We start from the raw sequence: 21,143 nt of genomic DNA, 5'->3' as shown, positions 1-21,143 counted from the left end.
AGAGTTAGCCAGTAAGAAAAATAATAGACGTGAAACTTCTGTCTGGTAAAAGCTTTAAAAGCTGAAAAAACTTGGATTCCCTCAGCCACCCAGCACAAGCAGTGCTTTTACAAGGTTCTCAGGAATAAATTAAGAAAGACTTCTTAGGCAGCACACAAGAGAACTGGTTTTGCCTCTGTGATCTCACTAGTCAAAAGAAATGACAACAACAAAAACCAAGGTCTTATGAAAACAGACGTTTTATCAAGGAATTAATTTTATGGACTGAAGATATTTCACCTTATGGGCTGGCACCTTTTAAGTTCTGAATTGGCAAGAAGGCACCAGCTTGGCGTTCGGAGTCACTCAGGTGTTAACGAGAGCATTAACTGACAGATGGCATTCAAGATATTTCTCCCCTCTCCAACCAAGACAGCTTCTTTGCTGCAGCAGAGATCAGGAAAGCTTAATTCTTAACAAGCGTACAATGCTTTGGCACAAAGGCAAGCCCTCTAGAAGGTAATGGGAAAGATTCAGGGTTTGCTGGGATGACCTCAGTCAAACATCATTAGCAGGGTCAGGAGAAGCAAAGCCTATTTCAGAAGAAAAAAATAATGTAAGGGCCCCCACGATCAATCTATCGTGGCTTGTCAGAAAGAGAAAGCTTAGGCTGACCTTAGAAGCAATATGAGTTACTACTACCAGCCTGACCTTGAGCTCTCATGTAACAATGGACACTTTTTTTTGTTTTACTGTATTAATGAGCTTTCTTATCTGAGGTGGGGGAGGAAGCCTTATGGACCAGCTTGTACTTTACCTTCAAACAACTTACCCTACTGAGAAACTAAGTCAGGCACGATGCAGGGAAAAGATACTACCCAATCCTTCTGGGGATAAAAGGGTTGGATAGGTATATTCCCCATTTCCTTGCAAGCCCTCTGTGTGCAGCTCGCTGAGAAGGCATGCAAGCCAACAGAAAGCACATATTCCTCAGACCACGGGCCAACTTGTCATCCACGGGCCAACTTGTCATCAGGGCAATCGGACTGGCAGAGGCTCAAGGGCAACAAGCACCTTGAAGGACCCCTCCTCAAAACACTTCACTGAAGCAGAGCAAAATGACCGAGGAGCTGGAGATCCAGGAATCATGACTGAGTCCAGAGGAGAGCCACAAAGATGATCAGAGGGCTGGAGCACCTCTCCTGTGAAGACAGGCTGAGAGCATTGGGTTTGTTCAGCCTGGAGAAGAGGAGGCTCTGTGGAGACCCTATAGCAGCCTTCCAGTACCTAAAGGGGGCCTACAGGAAAGATGGGGAGGGACTCTTTATCAGGGAGTGTAGTGATAGGATGAGGCGTAACCGTTTTAAACTGAAAGAGGGTAGATTTAGATTAGATATTAAGAAGAAATTCTTTACTGTGAGGGTGGTGAGACACTGGTTGTCCAGAGAAGTTATGGATGACCCATCCCCGGAGATGTTCAAGGCTAGGCTGGATGGGACTTTGAGTAACCTGGTCTAGTGGGAGGTGTCCCTGCCCATTGGGGGGGGGGGGAGGGGGGGGGGGGGGAGTTTGGAACTGGGTGATCTTTAAAGTCCTTCCAAGCCAAACCATTCTATGATTTCGTTTCCAATTCAGCTAGCAGTGCCACTAGCTGAACCACTGCCCTGCACCACTGGTGGGGACAGACTTCACAAATTCCAGCCAGGGACAGTCTCGAGAGAAGCAGTAACTCCTGGCCACAGCAAAATGGTGACAGACCTCAGCAGGGTCCAACCCTGTCAGAGCCCTTGTTATGGAGCAAACACACACCCATGTTCATCCTGCTTTTCAGTGCCGTCTTTTGATTCATGCCTGAAGAAGACCAGCTGGCCTACAAGGGGCTGTGAACAAAAGGAGGACATCTTACATTAATGGGCCCTGAATGAGACCACAAAATAGGGCGGAGTGGGGGGGGGGGGGAGAAATAAACTGGGCTTATCAAGGTTCCAGAGTGAAGTTTCTTTTCCCAGAGCCAGAAAGATAGCAGAGATTGCTGGAGTACAAGACCATCAAGGCATGTACAGACCTGCCTCTTGTCCTCCACTTCTAACTAGAACTAGTTTTCTGAATGCAGATGCTGCCCAAACCTCAAGTAATTCTGTAGCTTACTTGTGTGGCCATCAGGAGCATTGGCAGTGAAGGAGAGGAAAAAGACCCTTAAGAATTAGAGCGTGGATTGCACTGAGCTCTACATACAGTGAGTCCTTGACAAAGTTCCTACATTACAACCACGGTTTTGTTTAAAACCATAAGGACAAAAAAGTAGCTGGTTAGCAAATGTTAGGTAGTGGCAGCTCCTCCCTAAAGCAGTCTGGTCTAACTCCTGGATTTGGCAGCCTGAAACATGACTGATCAGAGTTTTCCACATCTATAAAAGATACTCCCAAGTTTTCCACACAAGTAGAGGACAGCAGAGTAAATTCAGCACCGTAGCAATTCCTGTTCCCTGCCTGGCCCTCACTTGTCCACCCCATGACTTGCTTCCAGAGCTCAAATGTGGCACTGAGACCACCCCCAAGAACATGCTGAAGAGATGCTTAGAGAAGACATCAGGGTTCTGGACCTTTCCTCCAACATGATAATACAAAGTTAGGAGAGTGGGTTCTCCAGCAGAAGGGCTGCTCGATCTTGCTAAGGAAATCTAATTTACGTGGTTGGATGCCAGGGAATCCACTCCCTTCGCAGCTGAATTCCTAAACTGTTCATGGTTAGAAGAGGGGAAAAATCAGCTAACAAAACCCAAGGTAGTCAGCAGTTAAGAATACTCCACGCCTGTTCCTTGTCTTCCTCCATCTTACCTCGCACAATATTCCATACAATAAAAACTGGGGGAGCTGGCAGATATGCTGTATCCCACAGAGAAGCAGAATAGGAACAGCTATGGAGCGAGGCAGTGTCTCCAGGGAGGCAGAGAGAATGGCGAGCTGATGTGGGCTGTCTAGTCTAATAAGGGATCACACCACAGGAGCATGTGCTGGCTTGACAGAAGCAAGTGCAGCCACTTAACCTGGGTATGACAGCTGAAGTGGGAGCGTTGCTTTGCTACCCCCCAAAAAAAGGGGAGCACAAAGGAAGAAGGGGAAGCCACAAGGTCACCACAGCTGCCCACCCTCCTGGGAGATCCCAGGTCTGCTCATGCAGACTTCCCCCCCCCCCCCCCCCCCCTCCCCAGCCAAGGCAGAAAAACTGAGCAATCAAGGAAGTTTCTAGTTTGGGCTCTTTAGCACTACCAGTCCACACTCACCAACTCTTGAATTAGGTGGAGAGGCCTTTTTACACGCTGTGAGCTGATGTGCCCTGTCTTCCACCCCTTTTCCCTCACATGAGGGATTGGAGGCAGCAAGTCCACCCCTCCAAAAGGAGACACCAGCTGTAGGAACTGAACTCATCTCACACAGCAGAGTGGTAAAAGGGCATGCTCTGATCTTCCCCAGCTGCCTATGGTCCATGCTTCTCCTGTGATTCTGCTTTTATCTCGCAACCACCCTAGGCATGACACAGCTGCTGAGGGTGACTTGTTTGTTATTTTGCTGAGAGAAGGCAGAAAAGCCGCAGAGATACCGGCGCAGATACAGCACTGTCCCACAGTGGCCTCTTCTGGAAAGGCTCTTCACTGGAGCTGGCAAATGCCAGGGACAGGGAGGAGTGCTGAGATAAGTGTCTATTTGATCTTCTCTTCCCCATTCGCCCTGGATTTTTCACTGCTTTATGTTCACAAAATGCCAAGGCAGCTAATCAGTGCTCTGTGACCCCTGTTAATTGAGCTCTGTGAGAGAACGGCAGCACCCGCAGGAGAAATCACACATACCTGTTACTTTGAACTGTCCTGTGATTTTCCGTCTCCCTGCTTGCAGGAGCTCCAAGCACCCTTCTGTGAGCCAAGGCTGCTCTATTTTCATCACCATCACTAGGATCAGCAGGAGGGGCCACAAGTGTTTTGTGTGCTCGTCCTTCCTCTAACACCTCAAGGTACAGGGAAGCAACAAAGAGGCGTGTTGTTGTTTCTCCTTCCGCATGAGAAGGTGAAAGTGATTTTTGGTGAAGGAAATACAATCTGAAGGTGCTGATGACCCTTCTTCCACCTACGCTAAACTGCTCCTCACTGCCCTTTATTTGCCTCTCTGTTGCTCCCCCTCTCCCTCCCCACCAGAATACCAGGAAGAAGCGAGCAGATGCCCAGCATCCATCTCCCTGTCTCAAGAGACCAGCAGCCTATTTGGCCAAGTAAGCCAGAGAAAGAAAGCAATTGGTGTGAAGGATGTGAAGCATTGGAGGAAAGAAGGGTTGGATTTGCCAAGCCTGGTGGATTATGCAGTACTTGGAGGATGAGGAAGACACATATGGTTAACTAGATGCGCACTGGGTGTGGGGGCCTGCATTTGATTTTTAGGTAGGAGCAAGGGCTGCTTGTGTGCTTTTGTTGTTTAATTAGGGAAAAGAACATATAAGAATACGAGCAGCAATAAAACCAGAGCAGACAAAAACATCCCAAACAACAGCTGAAGGTGTATGGTACCAAAGGAAGAGAAAGTTCTGGGGGCAAAGAGGATGAGCAGGAAGACAAGCACACTGTCCAGATTCAGGGAATATTAATGGAATTAAAATAAAACTTAAAACGAGGTGACTACCTGTTTGTTTTTCAATGCTAGCTCAACCCTTCCTTCAAACTCAGTGAGTCTCTGCACAGCCTCCATGAAGTGAAGATTTGTGCTCCCAACATGTGGACCGTTTTGGGGTAGTGGTATGGACAGAGAAGCAGGAATCCCCTCCCCCACTACTGAAGCTGCAATTTGAGTGAAAACTGATAATGAAAAATCAATGGGTTTGATAGCTGGATTAAAAAGGAGGAAAAACAATTCTGCTAAAAGATCCTGAAACATCACTGTGGTGAGCAAACAGTATTGCTGTATATATTTGTGAAAACGTGACTTAAGGGAGCAATAGATGAACAGAAAGGATTATTTACCTTGAATGAATAAAAAGAGGAGATGATTTAAGACAGTTTTAAAAATTTTCTTTTCCCTTAATTGTAACTGCATAAATGCAATTAATTAAGTGTGATTATGCTATTGTCCATGGGCATTGTTGGTTTGACTCAGGATGACCATGTTCACACCAAAGGCATGTTTAAACACACCTGCCTGGCTTTGCCAACATACTAAACTCACAGATACTCTACTTCGCTATTTATTCAATTTTACCTTTAAGATACTATCCTGAAACCATTAAAGGGCACAATAACAAATCAGTTGCCTTCAGTGTGATGTATAACCCACAGGAGCAGCAAGGGGAGGTTTAAACTCCAAGGGGAAACCAGCTCTGCATTGTGTTGAAACATGCACCACAGCTCCAGAATGGAGGAAAGCAGCTACTGCAGCTACTTTTTCTCTTCTTGCTTAAAAATAGAGACCCCAGTTCTTTGAGATATGGCTGAAATTGTAAAATACTGTGCATCTGGAAATACACAGGAACCTCCAGAAAACTCCTGGTAAGATGGTCCGTCAGATACCCTGCCTGTCCGAATGGGAAGAAGACTCGAGTGCCTGTAAAACAATAAGTGGCTTCTGTTTCTTTATCAGGGGTTGCACTGGACAGTCCATTAATCATAGAGGAGACAAGATGCATGTCCCCAGCAGTGTCAGCTGGTCTTTTTTGCCTTGAGGAATCAATCTGTTGAGCCAATGGAGCCCAAGAAAGAAGCAGTATCTGTTACTGAAGCTTACTCAGAAAGGAAGGCAGAGCTGGTACTAGAACATGGTGGTACCAGCGCTGATGCCATCACGCATTATGTCTGAGGTGGAAAGGACCAAGAAAAGAAGTTATCTCACCCCAAGCACCTTATATAAATTAATGACAGAACTAAAAGTGTCTCTGTATCATGCCTGGAGAAATTTGGTGTCAAGCTGGCATGTGATACTGCGGGAAGATACAAGGGAGATATCTAAGCATATGTCACCTTTTACCATGTGATGACATTGGTCTTGGCTGGGGAGGGGCCAGGGAAAATGGCTTTCATTAAACAATGAATTCCCTGGCATGATAGTGAATAGGGTTGGGGAGCTGAGGAGAGCTGAAGCCATACTATTCCCTATCCAACGAGATCTATCACAGCAGTTAGACTGGGAATGTGAATTTTTCCTTGACAGTATGCTCAGATAAAGTGGTAAGAATCTCCTGAGATCCTGAAGTGCAGTTTTCCGACAGGCTCAAAATCAGAAAATGAGTAACAGATGCTACTGGCAAAGGCAGAATGGCAGCAGGCAGAAGAAAGGTCCTGAGTCTCAAAGCCAACAGCGGGGTGTGTACTGAAGGCACTGAAGCGTATGCTGGTACCAGAGGACAGGAAGATAATGGTGATGAGATGTCATGAACAGTCAGCACTGAAGTTGGTGGTACTGGTGCACGAGACAGAGGTGCAGAGCAGGAGAGCCAGATGAAGGAAGAAAGCACTGATCTGCAGGGCACAGCTGGTCTCCTGGTGAAGCATTTAGATCACCAAGAGAAGATTAAGCAATACTGATGCCAAAGTGGAGACTTTACAGGCACATCAGCAGGCAGCAGGCTTGATGACACTGACAGACTTAATGGTATCAGTAAATTAAGTCACTTTTTGGATGCCACGGGAAAGCAAAGAACCTAGGTTCTTCTCAGACCACACGCTCACAAAGTAATAAATTTGAGAGACAGCAGTTCCCAGGGTCAGTTTTTAGGCTCAAGGAGCAATTCCTGGGCCTCAAAACCAAAACCGTCTGACCTGGATGTTTCTGAGCTCAACTTAACAAAGGGAGGTATCTCCCCCCTCCTCAGCTAGGAGGCCAGATTTTTTGTCAGCCTTGCAAAGGAAGTCAGACAAAGGCGGGAGGGTCCCTAGGCGGGGTGAAATGTTGATCCTGAAAGGCCCCGATCAGCAGGTGAAACTCCTCCAGTCCCTGCATGGATGGATGCCTCCCAGCACCCCTCAGGAATTTGGAGTGCTGCATTCTTCTCTGCCCAGTTCTTCCCCAAGGCTTATCAGACACGGAGAATGGGAATCACTTATAGGCATAACGATCCCACAGCCAAGACAGTGTCTGAAGCCTGGGGGTTTCTGCATTGCTTCTGTGTCAAGCACCTTCGGCTTTGAATAACAAAAGGCAATCTCTTGAAGGATCAAAAGGAAAACAAAAAGAACCAGTGTTAAACTATTTATTAACTAACTCAAGAACTAGTTACAGGTTGTTAGATACAATAAAAAGGGAGAAAGAAGGATCTGAGTGCTCAAGAAGGAAACGAGTACCTTGGGAGAAGCCAACTCTGTCAATCAGTGCAGGCAGATTTGGGTAACGCTGGTGTGGGATGCGGCCTTGTAAAACAGAGGCTGCCAGCTACTGCTTTGAAGGGTTCTACTAAGGGACTCTTTGGTTCCTGCACGCTGGATGTAGAGCCAGCACATACCGATCTGACCTGGAAAAGACATGCAGTCCTTAAGGGAAGGATCTTGACTGCCACACAGACACAATGAAGTGTGAGAATAGCTGCTGCGTGCTCTGCTCTTGCCACACACTGCCTCCACATGCACGCTGACTCTTAAAGCATGGAGTTTTTTTCCCCTTGTTTTGTGTCTTATTCTGTTTGACCTTGACAACCAACCGCACAGTGTATGCCCAACAAGTCACTATGGATGTGATGAAATGAAGATCATACCATAGTAGTATCTGTCTCAGGAAGGATGAATGTAGCCTTCTGGATGGTCCAGAATAAACGTATCTAGAGCCCAACCTTCACCATGTGAACAGACCTGGTAAGACAGCAAGGGCTTTGGTTGGTCTGTGATGGCATTTAACTTCTCCCATCAATTACCTTCACCTGCATCTGACTAGGCTTCAATCCACGCTTGCCAATTTTCATGAACATGCTTCTTTCTACTACTGTTATTCGACAGTGACCTCTTTCTGAAGAGAAGCAGATCAACCCTTGGGAGTTGAAGCCGATTGACTTACAAAAACCCCAAATACATCTCTCATATTCTGAAAGAGCAAATAGGAACGAGGCTCACTGTGCCCCACATTCAGACTGGAAGGGGATCGTTACTTACTACTCATTCCTGGATCCTTAAAGAACAAGTGAAGCCAGCTTAATGCTGCATTGTTCATTCTAGTGCCCATCAAGAGAAAGCATGCTCCCAATTCATAGCCATAAGGAAACACAACAGTATTGCTGCACCATGCGCTCTTCCGATTGTTTAGGGGCTGTAGAGAGGACCTTAGGGTATAACAGTGACGATGAGCACTGTGGGGAAGAAGCTAGAGTTATTGTCTTGATGATGACGGGGAAATAGGACACATGCTGTATTATGGCACAAATCCATATGAAACAAGCCATTATGTGCCTTGCAGCTCATAGAAAAATATTCTTTATGGGGGACAAGAGAATATCTTCTGAGGAAAAAACACCTAGCATGGGGTTGCCTTGAAGCAAACAAGCTCGTCAAATTCATTACTTAGAACCAGCCCCACAGATTACAAGTTTCTGGGGACAATGGATAAACCCAAGTTTTTACAGATAAATAAATTGGTCCTAAAGAAGTTCCTTTTGGGATTAATTTCAGAACAGGTTTTTCCTCTTCTCTCCAAAGTTTAAACAACTACACTGGTTGAACCAGAAGGGAACTGAAGAAGGATGGAAGGTAAGATGAGATAAAACCTAAAAGTGTATGTTCTAAGTCTCTGACTTAGAACAGAGTCAAAATCATCACAGTGGCTTAGCAGCTGGCCAGCAGCCACTCCAGCTGTTCATCAAGCTTGCTGGGCTAAAAAGCCCCAAGAAAATAATTTCAGAACTTCTGCAATATTCACCCCTGAGCTAAAAATCAGTTTCTAAATCTGGCTGAGGTGCTGGGTGGTGGCTTGCAATCCTGCTGGAGCAAAAATCCTGCAGAGGTAGTTTGGAGCATCACTATCTTGAAATACAAGTCTCAAAAGTGAGGGCAAAGGTTTCACGTAGAGAGAACTTCCACATCCTGTCCCTCTCTCTCCATCACTCTCTGTCTTCTTCCTTCAAAGGAGAAGATGCTTCCACTTGCCTCCTCAATTTCTTTCTTTGTTGTTGCTTTCTTCCTCCTCTCTGGAGTACACGGTTTGCAACATCAATAACTTAAAAATACAGCTGTCCATTTCATATTTCAAACTCTGACATCGGTGTGATGACATCATTGCAGTCTCCAAGACCTTTCACTGACTGTTCTCTATTCATCCTTTTAAGTTTAGCCACCTATTCCTCCCTGTCAATGTTGCGCATAACTCCCTCTCCCCAGCTATCCAATCTATTTGTCTGTCATCCATCTGCCCTGACAGTAACAGCACAGAATAAGGAATGAAAATGGTAGAAGAAAAAGAGACCGTGAAAGCCATGTCTATGGAATAGCACTTCCAGAACATGCTAGCAACTTTTCTTCAAATTCTTCTTTAAAGATTCATTTTATCCATTTGAGAATCAAAGACATTTACTTAGCTTTATTTATACTCGAACTCTATAATTTTATTCCACTGTGCTTCTCATTAATCTCTGAATGACCGTGTTATTTTACTGCTGTAATCTCATCCTTCCTTTCCCAACATCTGCCAGCTGCCTCATTTTCACTTTTTACCCTTTAAGAGGCTCACCTTGCATGGCTTGGCTATTATTATAATAAATATTAATATTAGATTCAAGATGAGCAATGTAGCCACTTCATCTCCCTTGCCCCCTCATGGTATCTCCTGTGCTGATGATACCGGGTCGATCCCAGAGGCCATCCACCAATCTCCATGATGTATGCAAGGCAGCACTTGTTAAAAGTCAGACTGTAAATAATGCTGATCTTGTTGATATTCACTTGGCATTCATGCATATGACTCTGAGTTAGCGAGGTGCTTTGTGGCTGGGCCATGGAAACAGTTGTTATAATCAAGGTCACTGGCACAACTGCAAGAGCCGCCTGTTAAAACTCTTTCCGGAAGGTGTTGGTCCCCAGCTCTGCTGCGACTGGGCGTGGGTTGGCAGCCCCAGATGTTACGGCGTGGACAGAAGTGTTGAATTCATTCAGATTGTCTTAGTACGTTGGCTTAGCTATTCCTGCAGCCCGGCTCGCTGCAGTATCCACAAGACCGAAAACTTAGCATTGGTTTGCCAGCTATCCCAGTTCACCTGCCACTTTATCCCCGAGACCAGACCAGCATACAGCAGTTTCTAAAGGACACAGCTCACATCGTCATGTGCAGAAGGACAGTTTCAAGATGTTAAGTGTTTTATTGAGGGCACTTCTACCAAAACATGAGAGCTGGGGTAACCCCTAAAAATAGCCTGTAAAGACACAGTCCACAAAGAATAAAGGACAAGGATGGACAAAAGTGAAAAAGCAGAAGGAAGAACTGGAATACTCAGAGCTATTAAACACAGACCTCAGAAACGGGCATTCTTTCCCAATGGGTTAGAAGATTTCAGATTATCCCTTATCTCTTTCTGATTAAAGCTCAAATAAGTGATCACAGAATAAGCATTAGAAAATAAGTAGAATAGAGGCAGTATTCTTGCTTGGCAATGCAACAAGTAGGGAATATAGCTCTTCAGATGCCATACTGGCAGTATTTCTCAATGCCACCACTGAGGATATGAAAGAAAGAATTAAGACAATTGAGGGGGAGGGAAGAGGAGTTAAGGCATATCCTCTTATTATCCATATTAGAGCAAACCACACACAAACTACAAGCCAAAGACTCCAAGGTTAGTTTATAGATCCAGGAAGAACTTAAGGTGGGCACAAAACAGATGAACCACTTGGGAAAAAGAATTCCAATGCATTAAGGGAAGAAATAACAAGAAAAAAATAATTGAGGTTCCTAAGGAAGCAAATGCTGTCTGTGGTGCCACAGAAGTCAATTAGATAGCTTTCAGCCACAGCGATGGACCAATCTCCTGGGGTATAAGAAAAAAATAAATAATCTCATGGGGCATAGGCAAGAGCAGAGATACTGTTTTTCTTCCTCCTCACTTTCTGGCACCTTTATCTATGTTGAAAAAATAAAAAAAATAAAGTATGCTATTAAAAAAAAGCAATTAAAATGTTTTTCAAGAGACAATAGCAGCACACAAAACGTCTCCCAATGAGAAAAATGATAAAGTCATTGAAACTTCTTATGCCATCAGATTAGAAAAATAGCAAAAATGCAATAACAGAGCAGTGAAGAATGAGTTTCACCCAAAGAAATGCTGAACAGCAGGAGCTTTTCTGGATTATTTTAGTTGAGTGTACACATCCATGTCACACCATCACTTCTTACTTAAAAACAGCTGCAGAAGGCTCCTGCTGCGGCTGTTGCCGTTAGCTGAAGCTCTGATCTTCCTGTCTTGATACAAGTCATCAAGTCGCATTTCCTGCTGGAATTAAAGTGGCAGCCCCTAGGGACTACGCAGCTGCCCAATTTATATCAGAGAGAATCTGAAGCAAGCACCAGTATTTTTTTTAACCTGCTTAATTTTTATTTATTTTTTCTAAACCCCAAATTCTGTTAAGAGTTTTCTCCCTCCTCACTCCCCGCTGTCCAGGCAGCGGCATTTTGAAACAATTAAAAGAAAACATAGACACGTCAAGGTCTGTGCCCAAAAGCTAAAGGCAGGAAAAACATATAGGTAAACTCACTGGCATCAAACCGAATGGTGCCTATAGCATTAAACTGAGCAGAGAGACCATACAAAGAGCTTCAAGGAAATTAGTTATTATGTGGTTAGTAGTTAGATGGCACGGATGGTATATGAATACTATGAAGGCTACTCATAAAGCAACAAAAGCTGCAGATTATGGCACAAAAGTATTTTGGGTCAGAGCAAAAAGAGGAGAGCAACAGGGAAACTGTCCTGGCCAAGTGCTCAAACCACCCAGTGACAGGCAAGGACAGCTACGGGGTCATCGCTAAAGATGCTGGAAGCCAGAAATGCAGACTCCCATCTTTTTTGTTCTATACTTCTACAGTGCTTAACACAGCAAGAACCAGGTCAATGAACAGTGCTCCTAACAGCTATGATAGGTCATGATAAATAAGAATTTGGAGAAGATCAGGTGGCATCCCATTAAGTAGTCTCTGTAGTTAAATACAGATATCCATAACTCAAAAAGTCTTAAGTTACCAGACATTCAACCATCGAGCAGGTTAAAAACCAGTTTCTCTCATATGTAATTCTTCTTTTTAAAAAAAGTCTGCCATAAAGAACATCAAAACGAAGGCAACATTGCTCTACTTCAAAATCAAGAATCACAGAACACTACAAAACTATTAATTTCATTTTTTTTTAAAAAAGAACAATAAACAAATCAAACTAGAGTACGTTAAATTGTGCATTAGAAGGGCTCTCAGCTAGGTTCCACTTCCAAAATTACTTGAGAGCACATTATAATTAGCAAAGGTATGTGACAGTTTTATACCCCTCTATGATGCATGATTAAAGCCAGGCAGCCCAGGTCAGCCACTAGTTCTGCACGCCGTCAAAACAGATGTGACAAGAACTACAAGCTGCTCCCAGACAGATTGTTAAGAAAGCATACACAGATAACGTTTTGGCCATCAAAGAGGTAAGACGTGATACAAAACCAATTAAACCTCAAAACTCCTCGGAGAGGTCGGTAAACTATGTTTTACATGAGGTTATACAAAATATCTTGTGCTTGAGCCGTGGTGCTCCGGCCTGAGAACAAGGACGAGAACAAGCTCCTACCTTCCCCTCTGAGGTGCAACAGGCAGCAAAGTTTATAGCCTAAAGATTAACAGCTCACAGCCTTGGCACGAGGATGCGGAGCAGAAATGACTAGAGAAATCACTGCTCTAACGCCACTGTGATGGTCTGTGAAACTGCTGATTTTTCCCACGCAAGACTCATACCTACTATCTGTCTGCAACAGAAAAATACAGAGTCCTGGCCCTTTGTGAAAAGCCAAATCTAAACACCACACAAATTCTGCCCCTTACATTTGCATGTCTTTGTCTGCTGAGCGCTCAAAAAAATCAATTAGCAGCTCAACTCCTTAACATTAACTGGGCACAAACTAGGTACGGTAGGGAAGCTGTGCATCAGCCAAGACCTATGCCTCTTGAGCTGGGGTTAGAGGGAACAAAGGTGTTGGAAATAAATGTGTAAGGAACAAGGATAATTTTTGGCTTTAAAAATACACATTCATTTTGGATGAGTATTCCATAGCTGGTTTGTAAGCGTGAAACAAACAGTGGGGCAAGTTTGTTTCTGAGAAGCGTACCCAAGCTATCATTTTTATTCTCGTTTATTATTTCCGCATTTAGACCGAGCCTTAGTGCTTCTTCTTTCATGACATCCCTCTGCATACAGCACCTTTCCCTGTTTCCAGTTAGCCGCCCTCATTGCTTCCTCTGCAGTGCTTTAGAGCCCACCTCCCTAACGTCCCAGTGGCTTCAAGCAGTTTTCCTGATATATTCCTTCAGCCATTTCCACTGTGCCCCTCCTGTTGTGCTCTTTTCCCCATCTCCACTGCAGAAATTATTTTTCTCGTTATTCCCCTGCCCATGGGGTTGTTCCCCTTCTCCAGGAGGTGCTGTAGAAAGGGCACAGCTGGTTTCTCCTTCAGGCACCTCGTGCTTTCCCTAGCACAACTGTGGGGGTGAGGTGTAAGTTCTCACAACTCCACTCCGTGACTTCGCACTCCTCCGTTTCCTACAGCACCTCTCGTACACGGACAGACACACAGCAACAGCTATGTAGGTACCTATCTATGCTGCATATGTGGCCGGACGAGGCTGCACAAAGCCACAGTTGGGTTACCAGCTCCTCCTTCTACCATGACATTACCTCCTTGCACCTTTTGCATCTCGGGAGTTAACCAAAGCTGTATTTACGCAGCCACAAAGTGGGACGTACATGCAATGTTGAATAACTACACATTGTTGAGCTGCCAGGTGCGTCACGTAACTGTGCATGAGTGCACATGCATGCATATACGTGTAACCTTCCCCAGACAGATAGACAGACAACTTGCCAATGCCCGACGACTCACCCGTGATTCATCCCTGAATTTTGTTAGTTAAAACAGCTGAGAAAGGGGAGGCAATTAAACAGCACAATTACTAAGCGGACACAGATCTGGAGAGTTTTGGAGAACCTCACAATGTTGAATTTATGAAATTCATCAAAGACAAATCTTTCACTGCTTCTACAAGGGTGAGCTGGTTAAGGTGGGCAAAACACTTAAGCCACTACTTTCTCGTGCTTCTGGCAGGAAGAAATAAACTTGCCGCACGTTTATAAGCAACATGATATTGCTCTGCGGCTATTTTGATGAAGGAGGTATAGAGGATTGCAGTCCCTTTACAATCAAGCTTCTCATCACATCAGTTTCATTCAGAGACAGTAAATAACAGTGCAGCTGCTTGGTTCAAGTCCCGATACCGGCTTATGCTGAATGTCAACCCAGCAGTGCAAGAGAACCTATTCAAGTGGCAGATATAAATATAAAAATGCTCTACATAAATTTTGTTGAGCATAATCAGTTAATTAGAAATAGAGCTTTCAATGCAAGCATCTATGGTTATGCCAATGCACCAGTCTAAGCCTCTGCACAAAAGGGGAATTTTAGGGAGCAGGATTGCTGAGCACCTCTTCTAAGCCATTGCAAAAGTTGCCAAGCTGTCTTCATCTCCACAGTTATGCTTTGTTATTAACATGATTCACAGAAGAACACATAAAACACACCCACAACAAGCCTTCGATATCACTGGGAGCACATTTCACTGCATGAGTGGTGATCCTCCAAAGAATGATGTTCTACACTTGTCTCAGTTTGAGAGGCTGCTTTGGGGGACACTGACAAAGCGTCTCTGGATGTTGAAACATCAGGAGGAACGTGTCAAATCACTTTCCAACATCCTGCAACTGAACCGATTCCAATGCTCCTCTTATTTCCAAGAAAGTAATTACAATTCTCCCTGTGTAAAGCAATGAGATCTTCCATGTAAGTGAGGTGGCTGCAAAGCAGCAAGTTTTATTCCATACAACACATATAAAATGTTAAAAACATATGTGATGATTTAAAGACTTGCTGTGATATCACTAATTTGAGGAAATAGAGTGCAGAGCATAACAGCAGATGTGAATGTTCACTGTACGCTCCAGAGCTACAGCAGAGCATCAAACAGATTTGCACGGGATCTGAACAAACAAGTTTGCTTAACAATGGGTCTGTAAAATTAAAAACCTGCAACTCAACCCAAGAAGAGTTGGAATTCCCTTCCACTTGGTGAAGCATCTGGCCTGATTGCTGGTGGCTGCCGATCACTGCCATGTCATCACTCTAAAGCTGTGAAACGTCCCCGCGACCGTGTTAATTAGCTCCCCTTGCAAAGCACTTAAGAAGTACAGCGAGGTTACTCACGTGATGTCTCTGCGCTGATAGCAACCTTGAAGAAGGCAGGCGATCAGGTCACTGATAAACTCCACATCATCCCTGTGAAGAGCAGCTTCCAGTTCCTAATGAGCAGAACGGAAAAAAAAAATAAATACAATCCAGTCATCAAACTAATTCCTTAAAATTTAGTGCTGGCTGATCAGGACCAAAAAGACCCAAGCAGCCTCAAGTATGTGCACAGCAGCAGAGCATACTCTGGGTAAGCCGACTGTCCCCTTCATTAAAAATGCTGCTACTACTACCTCTTTGTTGCAAGAGTTTATGGGAAGACCTTGAAAGGCTTTTACCGAATGTCACTCTCCAGCCAGAAGACTAATGCTTTTGTCTGGAAACAGAAAAATAGGGTTCAGTGAGGTTGAGATGCTGCAGCCTAATAAGAAACCCATGATTTCTCCCATGTTCAGCTGATGGGCAGGAATCAACAGTTTCATTCTCCTGCTTTGCTTTCCACTCGCTAAGGCTGGTGAGTTCATTTAAAAGATGTGCTCAGAAAGCGTGGCCCTAAAAGCCACTTACACAGAGAAGTAGCAGTTTCAGATGGATAGCCAGAAATGGCTGAAAGCTAGCAAGCAAATGCCTCAAAGAAAAGCAGGCATTTTGATTATTTAACTTATTTCTTTTTGGTTTGGGGGTTCGTTGTTGTTTTTTTTTTTTCCCCTCCAGTAAGAGAGAAAGAAAGGATGGAGAGATGTCAGACCTCATGACCCATAATTTCAACCCTTGATGGAGACGTGGAGAGTATTATGGCTTATTTCAGCACAATAGATTTCACGTAAAGGTGTGATGCAGGAACTGATCCACAAAAAAGATAAACTTCTAAAATGTAGTTATTATGCATTTTGCACATGTTGTGAGAAATATCTGGTTTTCAGCTAGCAATTTCAAGCTTTGTTTTCCAAATATAACTAGGTTAACTACAGTTTTGTATATATGCCAGAAAATAATTCACAGTAAGAAAAATCCACTTCCTATAAGACTTATCATCAGTAGTATACAGCACTTAACAAGATTTAATATGGATAAACAACATAGGCATAAGAAGCTATTCTTTCTGGGTTTCAGAGTAAATAATGGATTGAATACAAACTCCTACTTGAACGTTACTCAACAGACTGTTACACAAATGGCTAAGCTAATGGCTACAGAATAAAGGTTAATGGCCAGAGAATAAAGGATAAACGTTTTGGCACTTACCCAATAAAGAAGAGAAAGTGCTTTTTTATTAGACCGCAGTAACTGCGGTAATAAAATTATTGATAACAGATTGCAGATTAAATGCTGCTTGTAGTTTTTTATTGGAAATGTATTAGTGGCATATTTTCATTATCAGCACCACTCTTATTTACCTCTTGTGCAACATCCAAAGTGCTTCATGAGCGGAAGCCTGACACCTGCCCTGTGAAGAATGTATTAAATGCATCTATTATATGTGGAAACTCGAAGTAAGGAAAGGGTGGTGGGCAGCCAAATCCTGATATAGCATCCCTGCCGCAGAGCTAGGACAAGCCCAAAGAATCTTTGTTCTCACTTCTAGATGACTACCCCACTTAATGACAAGTTAATACAAAAACTGCAGTTGCTGCTTCCCATCCCTTGAAGAGAGTGATATTATTGTTGTATAAATAATAATCACGCTATATAAATAGCAATTACCGAGTGAATTCACTTGGCAAGCGGTTAGTATTTTGAAGGTGTTGACTTATTTTATTTGTGAATTACTTTAGTCGACATCTGCTTTCTAACAAAATATATCTGAGAGGGGGAAAGAAAAAAACCCACGAAGTACGTGATGTGCTAAAACATCCCAGGTACGTTACAACAGTAATCTCCCAGCTTGTGAAAAATGACATTAGGACTTGGAATAAAGGGTGGGGGGAAAATAAGTCTCCAGGATGTTCCCCTCCGTTCAGCCTCTCCCTCATCTGCGTACGCTCGTGCGCTAAAGCTGTCAGTCAGCAGCCTGCCTCTGCTGGGATGCGACAGCCTTTTGTATGAAGGAATATTTAAAATGCTTCCCGTCAGCCTTTTCAGCCTGCTGTTTGACTAACACTCCTTAAGCAGTGGCCGCAACCGGCTCAGATAGCCCCTATCTGCAGCCATTGTTTTCCAGGCCTGGGAGTGACCTTTACATTTTCGGAGCCAGCGGGTCACCCCAGGGGCTGGGGGACATTCCTCAGACACTGGGCAAGGTGCTGTCTCCTGGGCAGGGACACACCAGCCTTCCCCAAAAACATGTGGCTGGGGAGTTTCCCCCCTTTCTCTTGCTGCCTCCTCTCTCCCAGATGGGTGCTGCTCAGCCCTGCCATCTTGGCAGGTGCAGCACCAATTTGGGGACCCGACCTGCCTGCGGGCGGATCTCACAGCCGCTGGCTAACAGGGGCACTGGGCATGCAGACCGACGTGGAGTCCCAGCACCACGCTGGGTTAAAGGGGCTCTGGCACAAGTCAGGATTAATCAGCACACACACAGCACAGGGCTAACTAACGAAGGTTCATCATTAGCAGGTGTGAGGCTGTCGGCACCTCTGTAGAAAGGCGCTTGCACCGCGCTCCCCACCATGGGTGCTGCCTGTAGCCCACTCTGGTCCTCTGGTCCCTACCCACAGCTTCACCCTGTGTCAGCGGGTTATGGTAACGGCACAGTCCAAGCATTACTGTGATTATTTGCCTTGGAAAAAAAGATAACAACATTGTCCTGTAAAGTTTTTGTCTACTTATTTTTTCCTGTCGCTGCTTGCAACGGGGCAAGAGCAGCAAGAGGTGCTTTAATTTCCTAGGGCTGGGTCCGTTGGCCCTGTTTAACTGAATGTCACAATTTTCTACCCCGCCGGATTCTCCAGGTTTCTGCCCCAAAACACCTAAATCCGGGACTTTTCCCACATGTCCAGGGTGCTATAGAATCATAGAATGGTTTAGGTTGGAAGGGACCTTAAAGATCATCTAGTTCCAACCCCCCTGCTATGGGCAGGGACATTCCCCTGGAAAGATTTTATTTCAGCTCAGTTTAATTTTCCAAATTAAAAATAAGAAAAAAAAAAAAAAATCAAAAATGATGCACTAGGAAATTTTCAAGTATTTTAAACAGCTGCAGCAATTGCGGCATTTAGGGAGGATTTTGTTCCCTTGAGGTGTACAGACTTTAGGGTCTCTAACTCTTCCAGCCCAGGTCCCTCTGTATTCAGTGGAGACAGATCTCCCCAGAGAGACATTTAGCCCATCTTTGGGTACAGACTCCCCATGCGTGCTTGTCTGTCCTACCAGGAGAGCTTGAGATGGGAACACCAGGGACCAGGAGGACACGATGGAAATCTTAGTATCTCAGGACCATGAATGAAGAGTTCGGATCCCCTCTGGTTTCCACCTAATGCTTCAGCCCACATTTTGCGGGAGGAGGAATAAACCTTGTTTTTTCAGCCCTCCCCTCCAACACCGGAGGGCCAGCATAGCAGCAGGGTGCTCTAGTGGCGCATCTGCACAGAGGTGGCCAAAGTGACGCTGGGGACTCCCAGGAGAGAGAGGCCACCAAACCCCTCCATGGTCCTGAGGGCAAACCCTGCTCGGGGTGCCCGTCTGTGTGTCCCCCCCACCCCCCCGCTCTCCTCCGGCCTGGCCAGGGCCAGTGGGCGAGAGCGGCTGGGCTTCCTCCCTGCCACCATCCCCCCCACGCCTCCAACCCTTTTGTTTTTCCCCTTTTCTCTTTGAGCACTGAGCTGTGAGCACAGAAATCTGAACCTTGCCAAAACCGCTTTGGGGACGGCACAGAAAGGAAACAGAAGAGGCAGCAAATCAGCAGAGGAAAGAGGGGGGGGAGATACATCTCCTCCTCCTCCTCTAGCTGGAGAGAGCAACAGACAGGAGAAAAGCAGGATTCTCCCCCTCTCCAGCTGGCGTCACACCTCATTAGGGAAAAGCCTGTTTAACGTCTTTCCCTCCCCCCAGCCCGGGACTTAAATCCCCCCTGAGTCAGGCGAGGGCTGTCGGGAAGAGGCGGCCGCCGGAGCAAGGGTGACCACCTCGCCCGGGAGGAGCGCTGGCCCGAAGCAGGGTTAGCCGGGGCGGCCGAGAGGGCACCAACCCCCCCTCTTCCCCCCCTTCCCCGCTGCCTGGGAAATAGCTGGCAGGGGTGGGCTGGGAGGGAAGTCTAGGTCCCAAACTAATGTTGCTTCCAAGCATGTATTAGACACCGGCATCACCTGCGTTTTGTTGCAATAGCTGCTTCGGTTTGGTCTTGGCAGCACCTAAGCGCTGTAGCCTCTCTACACGTGGTGACCCAAGCCCCATGCTGCCCAAAGTATATACTCCTTTCTGGGTATCTTCTCAGACTTTGGAGAGGAAAGACAATCAACTTCCCGGATAAAAGTAAACTAATGAGTCCACAAACGTGACAGCGCCAACACTGCTGTCACCAACACCAATGCAGAGGTAATGACGGGGCTGCTGCACACGTTGGCTTCCTGAACTACGGAAAGCAGCCAGTCAAACTCCAGCTCCTTGCAAGCTGCCCTCTTGGAGGACGGCATCACAAAGTTTGGGGCCCTCATTTCAGAAGATGGGCTCCTCCAAAACCACAGGGAAGCCCAGCACATGAAAGAGCCCGGCATGAGCGGGCTGGGTGCTGAGGCACAGGACTACAGGTTAAAGGCTTCCTCTGTGCCGGAGCTGAATCATCTATAACCGAATCTGATGGACATAACCAGTTTAAGCACAGCTAAGCCTTGTCCAAGTTAGCCACCAGTTTAAAAACTCCAATCCCTTCAGCCCTATTTCCATACCACTGCTGTGATCAGCTTTCCATTGCAATGCTCCCGAGTGACTCAACAGGCTTTTACAGAGGCTTTAGGAGATCACCGAAAGCTACCAGTGGGCTGTGCTGAACCAGCCCCAACCCATGCGCTGAAATTCCAACACCGTCACTAAACCGAGTTAGGACATTCTTTTCCCCTCACAGATAATTAATGACAACAGGTACCTGGGCAAGAGTTAGGCAAATGCACGCAGAAGGGTGAGGTTACTGGGACTGGGCAGGAAGATGGGAAGTCAACTGCAGGTCTAAAAGGCTTCCAACAAGCATCATTTACCCCCATGTTGTGTGAAGCCCGGTGCGTGTGTTTCACATCTCCAGTTAGGAGCTCCTGCTGTCTTCTCCACAGAAGAGCCAGATGTTCCCCAGCTGGGAGAAGGATGCGCGGGCTTGGGGAGGGACCACTGCGTCCCTCAACACATTCCAGAGAGGAAAGTATGGCACTCTCCTTTCAGCCGTGGAGTACACCCAGCCGATTCACCCGAAGCCGCAGCAGAAAGCCAGTGCAATGAACAGCAGGACATGGTCCTGGAGCTGAAGTGACAGAGTCCAGCTACACCACGAGCCGGTGACTCTGCCAAGCCCTGCAACTCAGCTTGTTGGTCTGTCGGTGGGCTCAGCCCCTAGGACGCACTCAGCACGCCTGAAAAAACCATGTACCCCGTGCCCAGCAGCCAGAGTGCTTTCAGCAGCCCAGTGCCATGCTCTCCCTGCTTATGACTGCTGCCATCATATGGAAATAGTTTTCAAAATATGAAACCTACTGAGAGTGCCTCGCTCTGCATGACAAGCTGGGAGGGCGTTGTGGGGAGTCAGGGGTATTCCCAGGGCCATGATACCCTGGAAGCGCAAACAGCAGTGGGTTTAGATGGCTGCTGTAAAGTC

General features: G+C 45.7%; 1 protein-coding gene across 1 annotated transcript in view; it reads right to left on the bottom strand.

Annotated features, from left to right (window-relative positions):
- The window catches only part of CECR2 (CECR2 histone acetyl-lysine reader), a gene marked incomplete at its 5' end in the record, with an annotated part of 98,106 nt that overhangs the window by 30,152 nt on the left and 46,811 nt on the right, over positions 1-21,143 (bottom strand). Inside the window, one exon of the mRNA XM_082498391.1 lies at positions 15,425-15,519. Coding sequence (XP_082354517.1) covers positions 15,425-15,519 — 95 coding nt within the window. The remainder of the gene's footprint in view (positions 1-15,424; positions 15,520-21,143) is intronic.

The sequence above is a fragment of the Vanellus vanellus genome, assembly GCF_965231255.1.
Source record: "Vanellus vanellus genome assembly, chromosome: 1".
Lineage (NCBI taxonomy): Eukaryota > Metazoa > Chordata > Aves > Charadriiformes > Charadriidae > Vanellus > Vanellus vanellus.
Note: the sequence above shows the minus strand (reverse complement) of the source record. Positions and strands in the feature narration are given on the sequence as shown.